Below are 21,907 nucleotides of genomic sequence, written 5' to 3' on the forward strand. Positions count from 1 at the left end.
GCTACAGAATACCTCCCCCTACACCTCATACTGACATGAGAATCTCCTATTCTGAGACACTCCTTCTCGGTTCGAAAGCAATCTGACTCCAGTAGAAAACACCCAACATCTGAGAACAAGAATGGAGCAATTCAAAGTTGCTATGATCAGATGAGGCTACAAAACTGACCCAACCATCTGCGAATGTGGAGAGGATGACCATACGATGCAAAACTACCTTGTCTGTTTTCTACTACACAACAAGTGCAGCTGAAACATCTTACAGAATAAAATAATGCAAAAGACTGCATCAAAAGTGCAAAACTTGTATGCATCAAAGACATACAAAAAAAGCAGAAAAAGAACATGATGTCATAGGTTCCAAACCTGGAGTGAGTTCAGATCAAAAACTAATGTTTCATACAGTTTATATTAATAAACAAGTCAGTCTGGCTATCTAACGGCATATTTGATTTCAGAGAAAGTTGTGAGTCTTTCAGGGAGAAAGGTCACTTTCTTTTTATTTCTTTTTGGTACTTAAATCAATGGAGGTCTTTCTGTAAGAAGACCTCAATCAGACTTTATGGAGAAATTGGTAAATAAGGAAATAAATTTTAGGAGGAATAGATGGACAAAACAAAACAAAAATTTTAATGGTCGCTCCCTCAAAATGTTTACTATTGAATTTCTGGAAGTTAGAGTATACATGTTTTCTTTCGTCTTTTCCCTTAGTTATTGATAGCATTTCTTACACATATCCCTAGTAAAAATTATATATAATTATAGATGCAATATGCATTTAAACTATATTTAAATCAAGCTCAAAAAAAAGATATATATATCATATTGCTAAAACACGTTTCTGAAACTGTTTTATTAAGGTTTCAAATTACAGTTCAATTTTTCTGATCTTCAGTAGATTCAAATTATTAAGTCTAGAAATTTAACTAACATATTTTTTTTTCTTTTTATTTAGTCAATATTCAAAATCTGTTTCAGCAAACCACACAAGATATGAAGTAATACACAATTGTGAAAATCATTTTGTAGTAAAAACATCCCAGGTTTATTTAGGGATTTAAATCATTTGCTGTTTTAATAACTTTTTTTTCTACCATTCAAATGTTTAAGGAATTATCTGAATTTTCAAAAATAGTTTCCTCTTCCTTTTCATTCATTTTTCATAAAACTAAATATATCCCAGATTAGTCAAAGTAGTAAAAACACATCCAAAATAATTTATAGTCAAATCATTTTTGGCATTTTCCAAAACTTAAATCAGTTTAAAACTAAGTAAAAATTAAGAGAAAGTGTGCAGGGTGGGGAACAGGAAGTCATTTTTTGATGAAATAAAAGTCATCTGACTTCCCTATCTTCATGAATAGTTTCAAGTTTTAGCTGTCAGTGCAAAGTTAACATTTTCAGTTTATACAAATAATTGTCATAAGAGAGAAAAGTAAAGAGAAAGAGAAAACCAGACAAGAGGAAGATAGATAAAACAAAAGAAAGGGGAAGAGAGAAAGAAATAAAATCTAGACAAATAGTGACAAAAAATAAAGAGGTAAGGCTCTAGCAATTTTGCAGAAATCAGTTTTTCCTTATTAAAAAAAAGTGGATTTCAGCCAAAAAGGAGAGAAAACTCACATCCATGAGGGGATCTAGCAATTTCAACAGAAATCCACTTTTTCTGGATTAAAAAAATGGAATTCAACTAAAAATCAAAAAACTCACACCCCTGATTAGTGCATAATGTAACTTTGATATATCTGATAGGATCTGAGCAGAGCATAGAGGATTCCACAGTCTGTGACGATATCCATTATGCTAATCATGCACTTCCACAAGAAAAACGGGAGAAACCAGACTCACCTATACCCGAGAATGGCTGCTTGTTGAACAATATGAAGGGCATATGTCTCCCGACTGTTTCCTGAAAAGAAATGAAACACAAATAAAAATAAAGAAAACACAAATGTGCAGAAAAACAAACATATTTGTTTATGTGAAAAGAACAATATTTGTATATTGTTTTAATTGATTTTTATCTGCTAAAGAAAAATAAAAATAAAAAATGTACAAGAGCTTTGACAAATAGTAAAGAAATCTATTTGAGAATCATTATTCTGAGTTTACGTTAATTTTTTATTGAATAAAGTTGTAGATCATCTTTTGTTTTAAAATTATGTAAGGAAATTTTCTGAAATTAAAATTGTTTTTTTTTTTATGTAACATTACAGATGAGGTAGAGTGAGGTTTTCTTCTGTATTACTGACAAAAAGATAAAAGAATCTGTTTAGTCATTAAGATTGTCAAAATCTTATGATAGAATTATGGCGCAAGGAACTCAGTATTGTATTCTGGGTACTCAGCACTGAATGTAGTCTGATACCATAAGAATTGCAGGCTTCACAACTGGTTTTGGATTACATTAATGAGGAATGATTCACTGCAGCACGATAGGTTCACATTTAATGCAGTGTCCAGGATTGGACCTTGAGATCCCCACGGCCATCTACACCAAAGTTCTGCAAATCTTTGAACATTGGCATAGAATATTTATAGAGCAATCATGCATGCAATCTTTGTGACATCAGATGAAACTTAGTGTATAATAATAGGCTGTATTATGACAAAAGCAAATTCTTTTTCAATCGATTTTAGCTTTGATTTTTCTTTGCTTGTTGATAGCATCAAAAAGTAGGAGATAACCCTCTGTCTGACATAAAAAATCTCAACTAGGTTGTAATTGTAAATTTACATTCTGTTGACTAATTTAAAAATTGAAGTTCATATTTTTTTATAAAGAAATTTTACTTATATAAAAATTGTAGGAAGGATATTTTCAATTATTTTCAAACATTAACTTCCCAAACTTCTTATTCAATAAAATATCATAACTATTCATGTCTATTGTAACCACAGTAAACAAAAATAAAATGTATACATTTTCAGTGTCCTAAATTTTCTTCAAACAACCGTCATTCGATTTGTAATTTTACAATTACATTTCAATTTAAGGTGTAGTAACAAAATAATATCCATAAATATTTATTTTAATATTGATTCCGTTTTTAAGGGAACTTATTCTATTTCATGTATATAGACACACACACACACACACACACACACACACACACACACACACACACACACACACACAATGTCACGGTTCTCCAGTGCGGCTAGACTAGCAACTACCTTAAGCCAGGAATAACACTCGACCACTTAGGCAACAGTCAACACTTCTAACCGTTATGCTATTTGGCTAAGGTGAATATGTGAATTTACAATGATCAAACATTGTCCAACAGCCTAAGCTCTATTTGTTTAAAAAAAGAGCATTACTTTATACACAAGCAACAGTTTGTTATTTCTTTGCCCAGCATACTCAACCCAAAATAGGGAGCATTTATCTACAGAGAGTGTTTCGCTGTATCACAGTTTTTCAGTACGATTAATATATAATTTAAGAGTTTTTTTCTAGCAGCAAAACAAAATACTAATCTTTTTCAAGAACAGAATCGGTATTAAATCTTCTAAATGAAAACAATGTAAAAATTTCTTTTTTAATTTATCCGAAGTATATTTATATCAAAACAACTTAGGCATATTTAATACAATTATACATTAAAACATATTTGATTTAATTTTAAATTAAAAGGAAAAATTGTTGTTGATGATGATGATGCCAACAACAATTATTACATTTGCCAGAAAAAATAAAAAACGCCCTGCCACTCATCTTCTTGAATTACGAGGGGTGTACAATAAGTAATGCTCCTGACCCACTTTCCATAGTAGAGCAGTAGAGCAACGAAACTTGGCACAGTTATTAGTCTTTTTCTACATAGGAAGCACCCAGAGTTATGCATTTCTCCCATCGTTTAATGCAGCTCTGGAGACCGTTTTTGTAGAACACCCCAGGTTGGTCCTCCAACCCCGATGTGACTTCAGAAATCAAGGTTGCATCATCTGGGAAACGCTTTCTTTTCAAAAACAACTTCATGGCTGGGAAGAGGTGAAAGTCAGAGGGTGCAAGGTCAGGAGAGTAGGGAGGATGGGGTAGAATTTCATAACCACATGTCCATGCTTCTGATCTGGCGAGTTGTAGACTGGATCGTTGTTCTCCAGTCAAAAGGAGGATACCTTTGCTGATCTTGTCCCACCTCTTGATTTTGATAGCTTCCCTTAATTTCATCAAAAGTGAAGCATAATAGGCTCCTGTAATTGTGGTACGCTTTGCCAGGAAATCTTATCACTACTTCGTCCTGATCCCAGAAGACTGAGCATAACCTTGCCAGCGGAGGGCTGCACCCTTGCCTTCTTTGGAGGTGGTGAGTCCAAGTGCTTCCACTGCATTGACTGGGCTTTGGTCTCTGGATCATAGTGATGGATCCAGGTTTCATCCTGTGTAATCAGTCTTTTGAAAAACTTTGACTCATCTTCTTGGCACATCTCCAAATTCATCTTCTAGCACTCGACGTGTTCTCGCTTCTGGAATGGTGTGAGCAGCCTGGGAATCCATCTGGCAGACACCTTATGCATATGCAAATGGTCATGAATGATAGTTTCCACAGACCCTGTACTAATCTTGACCTCTTGGGCTATTTGGCAAATAGTAATGCGCAGATTTTCCACAATGGCAGCCTCAACTTGACAGATGCCTCATCAATGGCAGAAGGGAGGCGACCAGGTCTGGGAGCTGTTTCCACAGACTTCCGGCCATGTTTGAATTCACGATGCCAGCGTTTTACAAGGTCATATGATGGGGCATTATCACCATAAGTTTCTTTCATTTCATCAAAAGTCTCCTGTGGTGTGCATCCTTTCAAATACAAAACCCGAATCACTGCTCGACATTCAACAGGCTCCATTTCACACCTGACTCAGTTCAAACACCTGTAAAACCGAAACCACAATTAGTTCAGAGCTGTAATTTGCCACATAACCCGTACAGATATATATCATTGCACATGCAAAATTTCAGCTAAATTAGACAACTGGAAGTGGGCCAGGGGCATTACTTATTGCACGCCCCTTGTAAAGATGGACAAGGCTACAAGAAGATTGCCAACTGAAATTGAACTGCAGCACAATGGCTAAGATCATCCAGCATTTTAAAAGAGCAGGGTTCACTCAAAACATGCCTCAGGGGTCAATCTGTTAGCACACAGACTATATGCTGAACTCTACATTAAATTAGTGTGCATAGCTGTCACCACAGGAGGAAGCTTTTCCTGAAGATGATACACAAGTCCACAAACAGTTTGCTGAAGACATGCCAACAAAGCACATGGATTACTGGAATCATGTTCTATGGTCTGATGAGATGAAGATTAATTTGATTGGTTCTGATAGTTTCAAGCATGTGTGGTGGCGACCAGGTGAGGAGTAGAAAGATAAGTGTGTCATACCTACAGTCAAGCATGGTAGTTGGAATGTCATGGTTTGGGGCTTCATGAGTGTTGCAGGTGTTGAAGAGTTATATTTTATTGCGTGAAACATGAACTCCAACATGTAATGTGAAGTAGTGTAGCAAAGCATGATCCCTTCCCTCCAAAAAACTGAGTCATATAACAATGACCTCAAACACACCTCCAGGACTACCACTGCCTTACTGAAAAGGCTGAGGGTAAATGTGATGGACTGGCCAAGCATGTCTTCAGACTTCATCTCAGTAGAACATCTTTGGGGGATCCTCAGAAGGTGGAGGTGCACAAATTTTCAAATATCTACCAGTCCATGACGTCGTCAACTATGGAGTTTACCAGAGCTTCACAGGTAGCCACTGGAATGCTCTTCTCCAGGAGAGTAAAGGAAGTTCTGAATAATGATAGTGGCCTCATAAAATATTGACATTTGTCATAGTGTATGTTAATATTAACAACTTTCTTTATGTGGTGTACTCATTTTTGGTGGGAGATGTTTAGCTTTTAATGGTTATATTTTTAATTATTTTGAGAGGAAAAATGTGTTTTTGTTTTATTTATTTATTTTTTTTTTTTGTTTATATTTTACAAAGGAGTCACCGCTTATCAAGACCTAGAGGCCATTCAAAGATAAGGGTTAATGAGTGTACAGTAGTCAATGGGAAAATAGAAAAGAAAGAACCTCTTTAGACCATGACATTTCTAAGCCAAATGCTTCTTATCAGAAAAGTGAAACACCAGATTTATAAATTTATACAAAAACAATTAGCTTAAAGACATTAGTTTAGAAATGAGAAAAAAATGATGAGTACAACAAGAAGAATTTGAGAGTATAGGTAGAAACACAGTTATATGAGAGAGTAAGAACTACTAAGAAAGAGGTTAGTATATATATATATATATATATATATATATATATAGTGGACAAAAGATATATATAAAAAAATTAATTTAAAAACTGAATTAATAAAAAATTTTATTCAACTTCCAATTCTCATCTCTTACTTAGGGTAAAAGGAAAATATTTTTGTTTGCATTTGAGATTAAAAAAGAGTTTAAAACAAAAATTGCAAATAAGAATATAAAAGAAATCGTTAGAATAAATTTTCAAATAAAACAAGTAAGTTGGGGGCTACAAAAGTAATTTGTTTTCTTTTTTTATCGATCAAGCAAAAAAAAAAAAAAAATGGAGGAAAAGAAAGAATATTTTGCACATTCTTGGCTTGACCAGAAAAAATATCTTTAATTAGAGTCATTGATTTTTTAAAGTCAGTTAAAGGAGGAGAGTAAGAAAATGTGTGCCTTGGAACAGCTTAAAAAACCGACAGAGAAAAAATGAACAGGCAGGGAATTGCTTCATTCTTACAGCCAAAACCTCACCCGGCATGGCACACAAGATGCGTTTAATATTGTTTGTATCAGCAATTAAAAATATAGAAGAGACGGTAAATAGATAGAACAAATACCCTATAACAAAGTTGCCCAAATAATATATTAAGTTATCTTGTGGATTTCTCAGTATCAAACCTAAATAGCATTGTGTCTGCCAAATCGATATTTGATTCCTCATGGTCATTGAATTAATGAATTGTTTAATCCATGTTATTCTAATAATGAATAAAGAATTCCCATCTATTTCATCGATTATATATATATAATCGATGAAATAGATGGGAATTCTTTAGGTAGTTGCCTGTCTAGCCGCACTGATGAGCTGTGAAACAGCGAAACAGTACTGTATGTGGATGACTATATATATATATATATATATATATATATATATATATATATATATATATTACAGCCTTTGAGACTTTACACAACCAGTCGCCACAGTCGATTGAAAATTTCTTGGGGCAACTAAAAGTCGTAAATCACTCGCCCGCCAGTCTATAAAATTTCTTTAAATAAAGAGCCGAGGGGCAAAAACTCATTTATTTTACGACCCTCAAATATGCGGTGACTTAGAATGACCTATCTCTCATCATTTGTGAATTCTTTCATCTCTAGCTGTGAGACTGTTGGAATATCGTATTGAAAAAAGAGTGGTCACGCTAAAGGTCAACAAGAGGTCAAATTTACACATTCTGCATGTAGTCAAAATATCGCCTTCATTTAGCTCTCTGATTTTGAAATTCATTTGAAAAAAATTTCTTCGACACTACAACTACATACACTTCATGCTTACAAAAGTAAAGACGAATATTTGAAAGAGAAAAAAAAACGCATCGTTCCGTCAAGCACGCACCGAAAATTAAATTATACAAGTAATCATATTTTTCTCAATTATATAAATTCAGATATTTGCATGCTCTTTTTTGCGCAACTTTCAAAAAAATCATCGATACTCAATTTTAAAAATAATATTCTAAATTTTAGAATGTTGTTCTGAGGTGAATACTTTGTTTTAATAGAAACAAAGAGACCAATTTCTGTTCTATATCAAAGTTTTTTTTCCATAAATTACAAAGAAAAATTGACCGTTTAAATTTTAAAAAGATATTAAACCATGCCGATTTTCTAAGAAATCTAGTTCATTTCAGCTAAATGGTATATTTTTTTTTGGGATATCTGAGATTTCGGGCCACGGAGATCTCGTACCAGGAGATTTCAGTCCACAATTGCGAATGCCTGGAGATTTCGTAACACTTTTTTTTTCAACACCCATGGTTTAGGCTAGGTATTTTAATTTTTGTATGAAATTTTATGATATAATTTGGGTATCGGAAGATGTTGATATTTTTATTAAGAATAAAGAAGAAAAATATAATTGAATTGTTGTAAAATTATTTACTATTATTGACTGAAACAAAGACATAATTCGGACGAGTAAAAATATTTTGGGGTGAGTAAATTTCCCCTCACACTCGACCGGCGGTCGAGTGATTTCTTTTTCAAATCTTAAAGGCTGTATATATATATATATATATATATATATATATACACACACACACATTCATCAATAAGAAAAAGTTTATACTGAACACTGGTATTGAACCAATCACATTACTGCATTTGTTACAAAAAGAAAAAGCGATAATGAGATAAATAGAAAAGGGATTATCATAATATTATTATTATAATTATCCTTACTCTTATTTTTGTTGTCACAATTTGTCTCTGGCTATTGTTAACGTTATGCTAATAGGTAGATTATAACATTTTCTTTTCTCCGGACTCAAGTACTTTCCACAATATTCTGGTGGTTCCCAACAAGTCAGTCTTCTGAAGCACTCCAACATTGCAATGAATCTCAATTTTCTCAATCTACTTTTCAAATCCATCACAACGGGTACAACTACTTTCTTCCACAATCTTATTTCCTTTTTGGGTACTTTTCTAACAAGATTAAATCTAGTCTTTACAATTCATAAATAGGTGTATCCTTCTTCTCCAACCTCTTTCCCCATTTAAAAGCTTTATTCCTTCACTTGCAACAATTTTTTCCCCTTTTCAGTTTCAGGACACTACACTTCTTCATGCCAAATTTCATATCTATGTCATGACTGAACAATCCTCACAAGCATATTTAGTTGGTTTTCATTCTTTGCATGCAACTTTAAGACGTCCATAAATAATAAATAGTTTACTCAGTACTCCTACTTTCCCCATTCATAACATGCATTTACTTTTCATGATATGTAATAATAATGGTACCATACTCAAAACAAACAATAATGGCGACAAGCTGTTCACCTTAAAAATTATTCTCTTCACATGAACTTCTGCAAGATCTTCCCCATTTGATGTCAATAACACCTATTGTTTCATACTATGACACTTTCACTTGAGCGGAACCCCAGTATGCCATCGATGTAGCTGGTTCCAAAAGATCCAGTCCCTAGGCTAAAATACTTGCTAGAATACCAAAGGGCTTTGACTGCAATACATGTACTAGTGCATATCGAGGCTGATATGCGTGCGTGTTCACAAATTGATCAAGGAAGTTTTTTTCCCCAATATCTTATCTGGGAGCATCGAATTTGAAATTTTCCTACATTTATTTTAAAACTTTTTCCTTGTTCACTTTCACCATATTTTCGGTTTGCTGAAAATCACTTTCTATTTCATTTGTCAAATCTTTCAGCCACAAAGCATTTCTATTATGGTCCTTTTTAATGCTCCAAATATCATCTCAAAATTTTGTGTATTCTTCTGAATTTGGTATTTAATTTAAGCAATTTGGCCTTTTATTAAGTTCTCTGGTCCAAACAAAACAACCTATTCTGTCTAAAATTATTATGTGCTCACTACGAATACTCACACTGGTCATCATCAGAGATTGTTCACTGACAACAACTGGTAGTGTTCCCTGGAGTCTGGGTAACAACAAGTCTCCTCATATTTTCAGTACTCTCTACCTCTTTCGATGGTTTTTACAAATTGAATTTGCATCATCGCAAGAGCTACTTCTTATTGACATTTCACTGGCAACGACCATTATTCACTGGAATTTGGGTGGCAGTAAGCCTCCCCAAAGGGGCAGTTTTCTTTGCACACATCCAGTGAAGGTCTAGTTAGTGCTTTATCTCCTCAGTTTTTCCATTCTCCTTCACTCTTCTCTACTATTAGTGTAGTGCCAGTTGATGCCATCACTGCAATTTTTATTGGGGGAAGGGGGAGTAATTTAGGATTATAAAGTTTCAGTTTTCTTGTTTCCATATGGTATCCTCCATCTTTCTGTTTCACCTCTGTTGCAGTTTTCATACGGCTGGTTAGTGCTTGTAGTCCATGTGTATTAGTCTCTGCATTCAACGGTTTTCATTATTGCTATCAAGTGTACCTTTTCAGCTATCTCCAGGATTTCAATTTCTCCCATTCTTGTTTCAATGTTTTCCAAGATTGTTCCTAGTGCTCTTACGATTATTGGTGTTACCTTGACTTTCTTCATCTTTCGTATCCCTTTCTGCTCTCTGGCCAGTTCAGTGTGTTTGCTTCACTTCTCCATCTCCTCGATATTCACCGTGCTCTGATGGAACAGCAAAATCAACGATTTGATAGAACTTTTCTTCTTGTTAACTATTATGACATCTGGTCTCTTTGCTTGGATGGGTTTATATGTTTGCACGTCTATGTTCAATAGGATCTTATGGTTTCAGCTTTCAAATACTGCTACCGGTTTGTGCTTGTACTATTTGTCTAAGTGTTCAAGATGCAGTTGTTTGCATAATTCCCATTGTTCTGCTTTCCCCACCTGGTTATGTATATTCTTATATCCTTTTGAGCTTGTTTGCTGCATTCACTTATGTGGTTTATCGTCCCATCCTTTTGTACGCGGTCTGCATTTGCTGTTTTGTGTGTTGTCAATCTTTGCTTTGATATAGTTTGTTCTAATCATGTTATCTTGTGTGGTGGTTATTAGCGATTCAGTTTCTCTGCTTAGGTATCCTTTTCGTAGCCATTTCCAAGTGTTCTCGTGAGTCTCATCTTTTGTCATAATTACAAATCGTTCATGTAGCGGTTTCCCTTTTCATTTAACTTTTCTCATCTTATCTTTTGCCTCTCCATTCTCCGTCTTGTTTATTTGTACAGTGTCTCTTGCTGCAATGATTAGCCTTTCTGCGTTCTACATTATGTACTTTTCTCATTTTTTTTTTTTTTTTGTGTGTCATTCACACAGTATTCTATACTAACCCTAACCCTCTTCCTCCATCTTTCGTTTGAGTGTAATGCATTGTACATGGTCGTAAGTTTCCTGGTCTTCTGGTCAAGATGTCTCAATTCTTCTTTGGCTAAGCCTATGCACGGTCCAGGGTATCTTATTAGGGATACTGCCTATATCTTTTATTAGGTTCGTACTATATAATTTAGTTTCTAGGAGTTGTCTTGTTCTTCTTAGAGGTATTCTGTTCTAATTTGTTTCTTTCATTTCTAATTATTATTATTATCTATATATTAATACGACAGCGCATGTGTTATTGTGTCACGCTTACATCTTTTTTATTAAGAGTGGCTGTCATTTAATTGTTATGACCTTCCATTTCTCGTATAAAAAAATTATTTTGCCAAGATTTCTTCATAAGTTTTGGTTTCGGTTTCGATTATAGCTGATACCACTCAAGTCATCTATTTTTTATAAATTTTACCAAGAATTTTTCATGAGTTTTGGTTTCGGTTTTGATTCAAGCTAATGCATCCAAGTCATGAATATATCTTTTTATTTTGAAATACAACTTTATCTATATATAAGAATCGATAGAAAATTGATTCTATAATAATATATACAAAATCTGTATGAATTAAAATATCATATTTAAGCATATTTTACAACCAGGCTACGCTGAGCGTCCCTGCTAGCTTAGATAAATACTTTTGCTGTTTTAACAAAAGAGCAACAAAAATATTAGGGCGTCTCCATTTATGTTGAAGATCGGCAGAATGTCAACATTAATATATTACATATGATGCATTTAGATGTGACATTGAAATAAAACAACAATTAGTAAAAATGATCTGTTGTTATCAATGCCGATCTAGAAAATGTTGTTCATTTTTAACAAAAATTTCTTAGCGATTTTCAATTGCGCAATGAATTTTTCTTTAGTTTTCATAATTATATATTTTTTCTTTCAAAAATAAATCACAAACATACAGATAAATCGAATAAAAAAAATATTTTTTAGCCACTTTTATTACATATTACCATGTTTTCAATTTCTCTAATTAAATCATCAGCTATTGAAATGAAAATTTTAGATACTGAAAATTAACACAAGCCATATTTTTAGATTATCCCCCTGTCAATCTTTATTAGAATTGCCTCCCCTTTATCAACGATTTTTTTTTCCTCACAGATTCAAAATAATGACCAAAAAGTGGAGACTGACTCACAGAAATACGAAAATATCTACAGAGCCAGTAACTTTTCTCCTTTATTTTCCAAACAACAAATAACATGCGAAGGACAATCCGACCAAAACGTTGCACAAATAACACTCAAGATGAGAACAATAGTCCGATCAATGCAAGTAATTATTCCTCATCTCAAAAATTCAGAACCATAAAAACAATATGCATGTTTTTCGCATTATGAAGATGCTTTCCATAAGATAAATATCGCATCAGTCGTAATTCATATTGGCATAAAATGAAACTGTATTTCATGCCTACATGAATTATGACTTCATATTTGTTGCTCAGTCATTCTCTCACCCACTCTCAGGAATAAATCCATCAATTTTAAGTCTCCATAAATATCTATATTCTGGTTTTCTTCTTTATCCTTGAAACAGTTCACAATTGTACCAAGATCTCAGTCTTTTAGAAACAACCCTTTCTTTTATCATCTGATTTGTCAAATCTATGATCATCTCAATTCCCGTTTCACTTACACTTTTCAGCAAAAAATAAAAACAAAAAAAAACTAAAAGTTAGGTTTTCAACAACTTTTCCTTTTTTTTTTTTTTACATAGGCGTCACCACTTATCAAGGCCGATAAGCCACTCAAGGATAAGGGTTAAAGAGTGTAGAGTAGTCAAAAGGACAGTCGATAGTAATGGAAGTTCGGTAAATTTGTTAACTTAAGTGGAACGGCTCATCAGAAACTTGTTCACGTTGGACTTGAAGACAACCATATTATAGACAGCTGGAAAGCAGGAAAACGAAAGACAATTCCACAGGCGTGCAGTTCTAAGAAAGAAGCTTTGATCATGGAATCTATGTTTAGGTTTAGGCACAGAAAAAGAGTGGGGAAAATTATTGATAATGTTTTCAGCTAGTCTAGTGTTTCTTGTGAAAGTTTGGCGAGGGGGGACCATAGATTGAAGCTCAGTCGAACACTTTCCATGAAAATAACGATAAAGCAGAGACAAACTCGCAACATCTCTTCTGTGAGATAGAGGTTGCAGCGAAGAGAAAAGGACATCTCCCACCAGGCCACGAAGTCTATTTTGAACCCTATCAAGGCAGGACAAGTCTTTTCTAGCAGCTCCTTCCCATATGTGGCAACAGTATTCAATCCTTGGACGTATCTGGCTCTTATATAGATAGAGAATTTTTTATATACTACCTTTTATGTTTCGTATATTCCTCTTATGTTTGTCTTGGATATACTATTTCTGTAAGAATAAATTGTATCTATGTAAATCCAGCTGTTTCTCAACCATTGTCTATTTTATTCTGACCCTTGTGTATGCAAGAGAACACAACACACAAAATATTGGCATCATGTTCGGAAAGATATGCAAACACATGTGTCGCAAAAAACGTTCATAATTTTTTAGTGTACGTGTAGGAGGGGAGTGTCAACAGAGACTAGGCCCAGAGGAAGGGGGGGGGTATATCGACACTGTGGTCAATTATAGTTTTATAATTGAAGAAAATTGTTGGAATAATCATTGCTTTAGTAAAAATCTACGTTAGAAGACTACAGAAAGTTTCAGAGAATTTGAAGGCAGATACCCCTCCCATTACATGTTTATATACAAATTGTAAAACAAAATTAAAATTGTTTGAGGTGGATATAGAAGGCCAAAAAAATTGAGACTACTAATAAAAAATTATTCTTGGTTTATAGAAACGTTTGGGTAGTTTATTTGTCACAAAAATGTTCCACTGACTAGAACCACATGAAAGACTGAAAATTTGTCAAATAAATTTAAACATTATTTGCAAGACATTTAAATTGTGTTTTACAAATTAAAAATTAATTACTAACATTTTCCTAATTATTTTTCATATTTAAATTTATATTTTAATGAATCTTTGTAGAAATTAAATAGATTCTTTTTTACTATATACGACTTTATAAGTATTATTATTATTATTATTATTTGGATTTTTTTTTTTTTTTTTTTTGAACGTCAGGTCAATTCCTTTGACTTTAGACATGCAAGCTGTATTAACACTATCGCCATTCCTAACAGGCACTCCTTTTGCAAAATTGGAAAAGAAATTGTTTTATCAATCTGATTAAACCATTTATGGTGGCCTTTTGTTATGGTCCCAAGCAAATCAATTACAATGGGAATCACCTTGACTTTTTTTTTACAGTTTGAGGTGTTGACATTGTATTATTATTATTGTTTCATAGCAGTGTTAACTTTTTATTTATTCATTTTTTTTTTCTTCTCATCTTTGGTTTAGACATTCAAACTGTACCTTAACACTTTCGCTGTTCCCAACAAGCAAGACTTTGCAAAATTGGAAAAGGAATTGTTTTATCAATCTGATTAAGTCATTTAAGGTGGCTTTTTGTTATAGTCCCAAGTGTTTCAATTACAATGGTAATCATCTTCACTTCTTTACATTTCCAGAGCCTAACTAATTCCCATTTCAGAGCTTGGTATTTATTTATTTATTTATTTATTCTTGTTCTTTCTCTTGCACTCTGGTATCGAAAGGGCAGGCTACGTCAATGAATGAGCAAGTTCTTTTGTTTTTATTTGGTAAAATTATATCAAGTTTGGAGTGTTCAAGAACCTTATCATCTGTATGCGCATATCCCAAAGAAGTTTGACATTGTCATTTTCCTGAACCACTTCTGGTTTATGCTCATACCACTTCTCATTGTGGTTTAATCTGTAGAGTTTGCATATATTCCAATGTAGAACCCGAGTGACTTTGTCGTGTCTATTTTTTATAATGATATTTAGATAGCATAGGGCATTCTGATACAGTATGAACTAACGTTTCTTCCCTTTCATTACACATGCTGCACATCGGGAATTCTGCAGTTTTGTCGATGTAGCGTTTGATGAACCTCGTGCGAGTGGCTTGTTCCTAGGCTGTCATTAATATGCTCTGAGTAGATCTTTTAAGATCCCCCCCCCCGGACCAACCAATTCCAGCTGTTGTTATCTCTAAATTCAGTATTCTTATGATAGCTACTGCTCTGGCATAGATGGCATATATTGTATTCCGACTGTGGCAATGTGATTTAAGAATAACCTTTAATCTTCTGTTGTACTCGGCCGTGACCTGATTTTTTATTTTCTTAATCTTATCTGCTTCCAATATCCCCAAATACTTTTAGCCTCTCTCACTGTCAGCATTCTTTATCAGATTTGTTGTTGGAAGTTCAAGGCCATCTGAGTGGACTAGCTTGCCTCTTTTCATCACAAGAATAGCACATTTGGAGATGCCAAATTCCATGCTTATGTCATTACTAAACAATCTGATCGTGTTCATCAAGGTATCAAGTTGATTCTCATTCTTTCCAAAAACTTTAAGGTCATCCATAAATAATAGATGGTTGACTGCAGGAAGTCCTTTTCCGATTACATACCCTGCTTTTACATTCTGTAAACGAAATGTCAACGGGATCAAGTTGATGATAAAAAGTAGAGGGGAAAGTATCCATGAATGTGGAACCATGTTAATGCCTTTTTGTAGTCTACTCAGCCAATGACAAGGTTAGTAGATCTTTTGCAGTTTCTTAGTATCATTTTAACGATTAGAAGCTGATCCTTGATGCCTCATGATCTTTTTTGACAGCCTTTCTGTTCTTGTGCAAATTGTTTTGGTTCAAACGATCATAGATACTTTTAGACAGTATGCTAGTGAAAAGTTTCCACATGGTTGAGAGGCAAGTGATTGGTTTAAAGTTTGTCACTTCACCCACTTTTGTCTTATCTTTTATAATCAAGATTGTAGTTCCCTTGTCAGCCCACCAGGGAAGTTAACCATCATCAAACAGTCTTTTAGCATTGTTGGAAAAAGTAGGTGGAGAACTGGAAGGTCCAGGTGCTTTCCAATTTGAAAGCTTTTTAACCTTCACCTTCAGCATTTCGACGGTGAGTGCTATGTTCATTTGTTGCTACATTCTAGAGGATACCTCTTTTTCAATGTCTTTGATCCATTCTGCACTTCTTGATGTTTTTCTTCCTTTTCCCAGATGCCTTTCCAGAATACATGTGATTCATCAGCATTAGGTTCAACGTCTTTCCCTCTTTCAATTCCTTTTAGTTGGTTAAAAAGAAGTTTTTGATTCTTCTCAAACAGTCTATTCTGCCGATAATGCTCAATTCTGTCGTTGTAGCGTTTAACTTTGGCAGTTTTAGCTGTGATATGCTGTTTCAGTTCTTCAATTACACACTGAAAACTTTTTTGTTGCATGTTAAATTTTTGATTTAGTTCATCACATACGCTCTGACTTTTAGTTTGCCTTCTCCAGCAGCCTGTACTCTACTTAGGTCCTTTCGAAGTTGTTTTATTTGCCCATTTAGACATTTCCACCACCAGGGCTCCTTCTTTTCTGCTTTTTTCTGTTTTCCCACTCCAAGCAACATTGATACAGTATTAGCAGCAGCTTTCATGATGTTAATGCACTGTTCTAAATTATTTACTGGAAAAAAAGGCAAGACTTTATGTACTTTAGTTGTGAGAGATTTTAGTCTTCTGCGATTCACAAATCGGTTCGGCAGTTGTTCTAAATTGCCAGCTCTTACCTTCTCATTTACCAATCATATCAATCTCTTCTTTCGTCTTTCCATGCTCAATCATAAGTTTAACAATAATTTTTTGTTGTTGTTAAACTTATTGTTAAAATAATGTTTTTTAATATTATTATTATTTGTTGTTGTAAATTAACACCCTCAGCTAAATCACCTTTCCAAACTAAAACGAGATTCAACCCTTTTAGATGATTATGTGTTAACATCCTGAAAAACTTAGTGGAAAGAAAAACAAAAAAAAATGTCAATTATTTAAGAATTTAGAAGGGAGGATCTGCTTCACATATTAATTTTACGTAAAATGAGTTTCATTTCAGAGACGTAGCATTTTAGAGCAGTTAACCAAAACGTATTAGTTTTCTCCAAGAGATAAATTCTGTGCATTTTTAAGGGAAGCAATGACCTTGCCAAGTGCGGATGAAACGCCGAATATTCAGTGTAACTTAATTGCCATATATATTTTTATAACTTACTACCTAGCTCTACCTATGTATTGAGCACTGTTGAAGTAAATACTTAGTTTACGCATAAAATAATACTTTCGTATATTAATTTATGTGATTAAATGAAGTAATCATATATATATATATATATATATATATATATATATATATACTACACTACCCGTGATCCATTGGGTTAGTTTAGTATATGTTATAGTTAGCTATGGAATAGTATACAGAATTAATGTATAAACGTGCAAAAATTGAACGTACACATAAAAATAAACGTAGCGGCAAGTGAGAACAATGCACAAAATAGTGTACACAAAAAATTGAATGGACGTTTATAGTAGAAATTTGGTAAATTGGATTACTTTAAATTACCTAGTTTTTTTTTTTGTTTTTTTTACATAAGAAAAAGATAGTTGCTTTCTGTTTTTTTTAAAAACAATTCCAACTTGCAATGAAAAATAGAAATAAAATAATCATAAAGAAATAATTTCGGGCAAGAAAAATGTACAGTTTTTTTTTTTAATAAAGTTTTAATCGCACACAACTTTGGTAAAGAAAATATTTTAAATAGATATGTAGGTGCACCTGAACAATCAACACTCCCATACAATTTTTTTTCTTTTTATCTATTGTCAACTATTTCTGCAGATTATTATCAAATGGACACTAAGTTACCAGATTATAAAAAAAATCGAAAAAATAAATCAATATTTATAGATGTGGTAGGGGGTTCAGTTTCATATACAATGTTCTGGTAAATCGATCCCCCATTTTCAGAACCAATTTACCACCCTGATTCGAAGTTGGCTCCTTCAACCCCCCTCTCTCGCAATTATTAAAAAAGCTTTTTTTTTGCGACTTTTCACTGTGAGAAAAGTTTAGTCTGCCCCCCCCCCCCCGGCCGTCATTATTTTTAAATTTATTTACGACTTTTTAAAAGGTGTTTTTTCATTTAACGACCCAGGCTATTTTTTTAAATAGTATTTTCAAGTTAAATTCAAGTTTTTCAATATCTTTTTTTTTAGTAAATTGTTAGGTGAAAGTACAGAATAGTTACAGAACACCTCCCCATGTTAAATAACAGGTTTCTAAATAATAATGTTATTATTTCAGCGCATGTCGTTAAATGCAAAAGTACATTTTTATATAATTACACATGAATTAATGTAAACAAACAGGAGGGGGGTTGAAAGATCCTTTATATAACAGTGTAATCCATTGAAAAAAATAGAAAGAAAAAAATACAGTGTGCATCATTAGATCCACCCTACATTTTTTTTATTTTGTGTTAACAGCTTTAAAAATATTGGGAAATAATTACGTAATATTTCATGGTGAGACAGTATACATTATAAAAGTTACTATTTATATTGTTTAAAATTAAAAATAAAAAGGTTTATCTATATAATTATAAAACTCAAATGACCTTGTAACGGGTGTTGCGTATGCGTGCATAAACAAATAATCAACACGACAATAAAACATATTGTTTTACTGTGTACGTTTTCAGCATCCCAATTATTTTTTTTTTCGTATTTAAATTATCCAAATAAACAATTGTTAATACTTTCTGCATTTTTTTTACATCGTTCATTTCCATATTACATTAAGTTATTTTAACACAATTTTCTTACAAATAAATCTACTTTAACTCGTTGACAACCATAAGAGCATTTTACAATGGCGATTTACCCACCGCCTTCATTTTTTGTTTTTAATTTATTCTCCATTTTTTTAATACACTTTCTTAAAAAACCTTCATACATTTTCTTCTACACTACCAACATAAATAAATAAACCCAAAAATATGTTTTTTCTTAATTTGCGTTATAAATGAATAATCAACGTGACAATAAAATGTATTGTTTTACTGTGTACGTTTTCAGCGTCCCAATTGTTTTTTTTTTCGCGTTTAAATGAAAATATATAAATTTGAATTTAACTTTAAGTATTATGGTATCTGTTCAGTGCACATTTACCAATGACAAACCCTATATAATTCAATGGCTGTATTTACCTATGGTAAATATTATGGTATCTGTTCAGTGCACATTTACCTATGAAAAACCCTATATAATTCAATAGCTGTAAGTTTTTTGTTTTTTTTTCAAAAATAAACAATTATAAACAGAATGACTCATAGAAATCTATCTATATTCTTTTTTCATTTTAATATACTTTCATAGAAATGTTTTTGTTATGTCACAAAATTTTTTTTTTTTTTTACGTCACAGGTGTCACGCACATACATTAATTCCATAGCTAATATAACATACTGACCTAACAGTTCACGGGTACTCTAGTATTGTTTAAGATTACGAAAATTTCTGCATATATTGTTTAAAATAAATAAAGTGTTTATTATTAAAGAAAACAAAACAACGTTGTGTTCATATTGTTTATTTTTTAAAAAGAATTTTTGCTTATGACTGTTTTTATTTCTTGAGCATGCACATTGTAAAGCTGAAGAGGAAACACAGTTTCAACGCCCAAGCAAAACGATTTGAGTCTTTTTATATATATATATATATATATATATATATATATATATATATATACTAGCAGGCAAATTCAATGCTGTCTGAGATTGAATGAGGATCAACAAATATTTCACACCTCCAATACATTTATTGACATCGAAATTGATAAAATCGCCCTTTCATCAGTCAAATCGATCGACTATATGCTCTAGTCAGGAAGCCACCACGGTGCACCAGGAGGAAGCTTACATCCCTCCCTGCTGTGATTTAGTCTATAATACACTGTACCGAACCTACTGTTGTTTTCTGAAATTATTTTTATATCATGACTTGAATTAATGTTTAAAAATGAAAAAAATCAAGTATCATGGTTCGATTGGTCTTTTTTCTTTTTTTTTTTTTTTTTACATGGTAGTCACCACTTATCAAGACCCAGAAGCCACTTGAGGATAAGGGTTATTGTGTGTACAGTAATCAATGGGATAGTATCGTAATTGTTAGTATTGGAGATTTGATAAAGTGTCTTAAGGGGACGGTTCATTAGGAATTTGTTTACGTTGGACTTGAAGACATCCAAGTTGTAGTCAGGTGGGAAACAGGCAGACGGAAGAGAGTTCCATTGGCGTGCACTTCTAAGAAAGAAGCTTTGTTCATGGAATTTACGTTTTGGTTTTGGCACAGTTAAAGAGGAAAAATTTTACAGTGGTTCCAGCTAGACGGGTGTTTTTCGTGAAAGATTGGCATGGGGTGACCAGAGATTGGAGCTCAGACGAGCACTTGCCATGGAAGTAATGATAAAACAAAGACAGGCTCACAACGTCTCTTCTGTGGGAGAGAGGTTGCAGGGAAGAGAAAGGGGCATCCCCTGATAAGCCACAAAGTCTATTTTGTACTCTGTCAAGGCAGGATAGGCTGTTTTTAGTAGCTCCCACCCAGATGTGGCAGAAGTACTCCATCAGTACGCCATTCTTTAAGCAGAAACATTCATTTCAAACGCGCCCCTGTCTAATCAAAGAATTTAATGTTGATTTTGTATGCTAGGCCTCTCTGTTTCTGCAATGATAAACCTTCTCAAATGCATTTATGTTAGGCTGTAAAGAAATGTGAACTTTGGTCAAAATCAGACTTATTTCTTTAATGGGATTTTTTTTTATTATCGATTTTTTTATACTTATCAGAGGTATTCCAATACAAAATATACAAGAACACTCCCAGACACATAAGGTACATTTGTGTGAACAGTCATAAAAATCGGCCCGGCTGTTTTAGAGTCCATTAGAAAGGAAGGAAAAAACACAAACACACACACAGTGCGTTTACATATAAGATATATATAAATATTTTGAGAGAAAGAAAGAGATAGGAAAGAGAAAGAGAGATATACTGGGGGGGGGTAGAAATGGATAAATTCTATTTTAATTACTCCTATTTTCATGATTACTTGGCCTTCAGGTCAAGATCAAAGTGTAGTATCTGTTCCGGCAGATACTGCAAGCTATGACTAGCTATGACTAGCAAAGACCAGATGTGGGGGCAACCCCACATGCCTGACCATTAACCAGCTCCCATTTCCCACCTCTCGGGAGCTGATCCCCTTTTTCCCTTCCCCCTCCCTTCACTCCTCACATTAAAAATTGGCCTTGTGCCTAATTTGCTCGGTGGGGGAGCAAATAAATACCATCTGTTCCGGCAGATACTGCAAGCAAAGACCAGATGTGGGGGCAACCCCACATGCCTGACCTTTAACCAGCTCCCATTTCCCACCTCTCGGGAGCTGGTCCCCTTTTTCCCTTCCCCCTCCCTTCACTCCTCACATTAAAAATTGGCCTTGTGCCTAATTTGCTCGGTGGGGGAGCAAATAAATACCATCTGTTCTTCAGATGCTGCACTTCTATTTCTTGTTCTCTTTCGGTGGAGGAGAAATCCTTCACGACTGAGACAATTTTTATTTTTGTACCTTTTCTCCACGTTAAAAAACGACCCTGGTGTCTAACTCTGTCCCGTGGGGAGGCATAGTAAATAGGTACTCCTCCCAAAGCATTTGTTGTGTTGGTGAAAACTGTTGAATAAAATTGATTTAAATTGATAAGAAAACGTTTGTCCATTTAGTCAAAACTTGGCGATCGTTTACTTCATATCCAACAAGGACAGTTGGATGGATACTGATGCCA

At 33.7% G+C, this 21,907-nt stretch overlaps 1 protein-coding gene across 1 annotated transcript in view; it reads right to left on the bottom strand.

Annotated features, from left to right (window-relative positions):
• LOC145296033 (phospholipase ABHD3-like) overlaps window positions 1–21,907 on the bottom strand; it is a 147,502-nt gene that overhangs the window by 19,973 nt on the left and 105,622 nt on the right. The window contains exon 4 of the mRNA XM_080142076.1: window positions 1,849–1,909. Within this exon, the coding sequence (XP_079998202.1) occupies window positions 1,849–1,909 (61 nt within the window). The remainder of the gene's footprint in view (window positions 1–1,848; window positions 1,910–21,907) is intronic.

The sequence above is a fragment of the Euprymna scolopes genome, chromosome 16 (genome assembly GCF_053919585.1).
Source record: "Euprymna scolopes isolate OS-2025 chromosome 16, ASM5391958v1, whole genome shotgun sequence".
NCBI lineage: Eukaryota > Metazoa > Mollusca > Cephalopoda > Sepiida > Sepiolidae > Euprymna > Euprymna scolopes.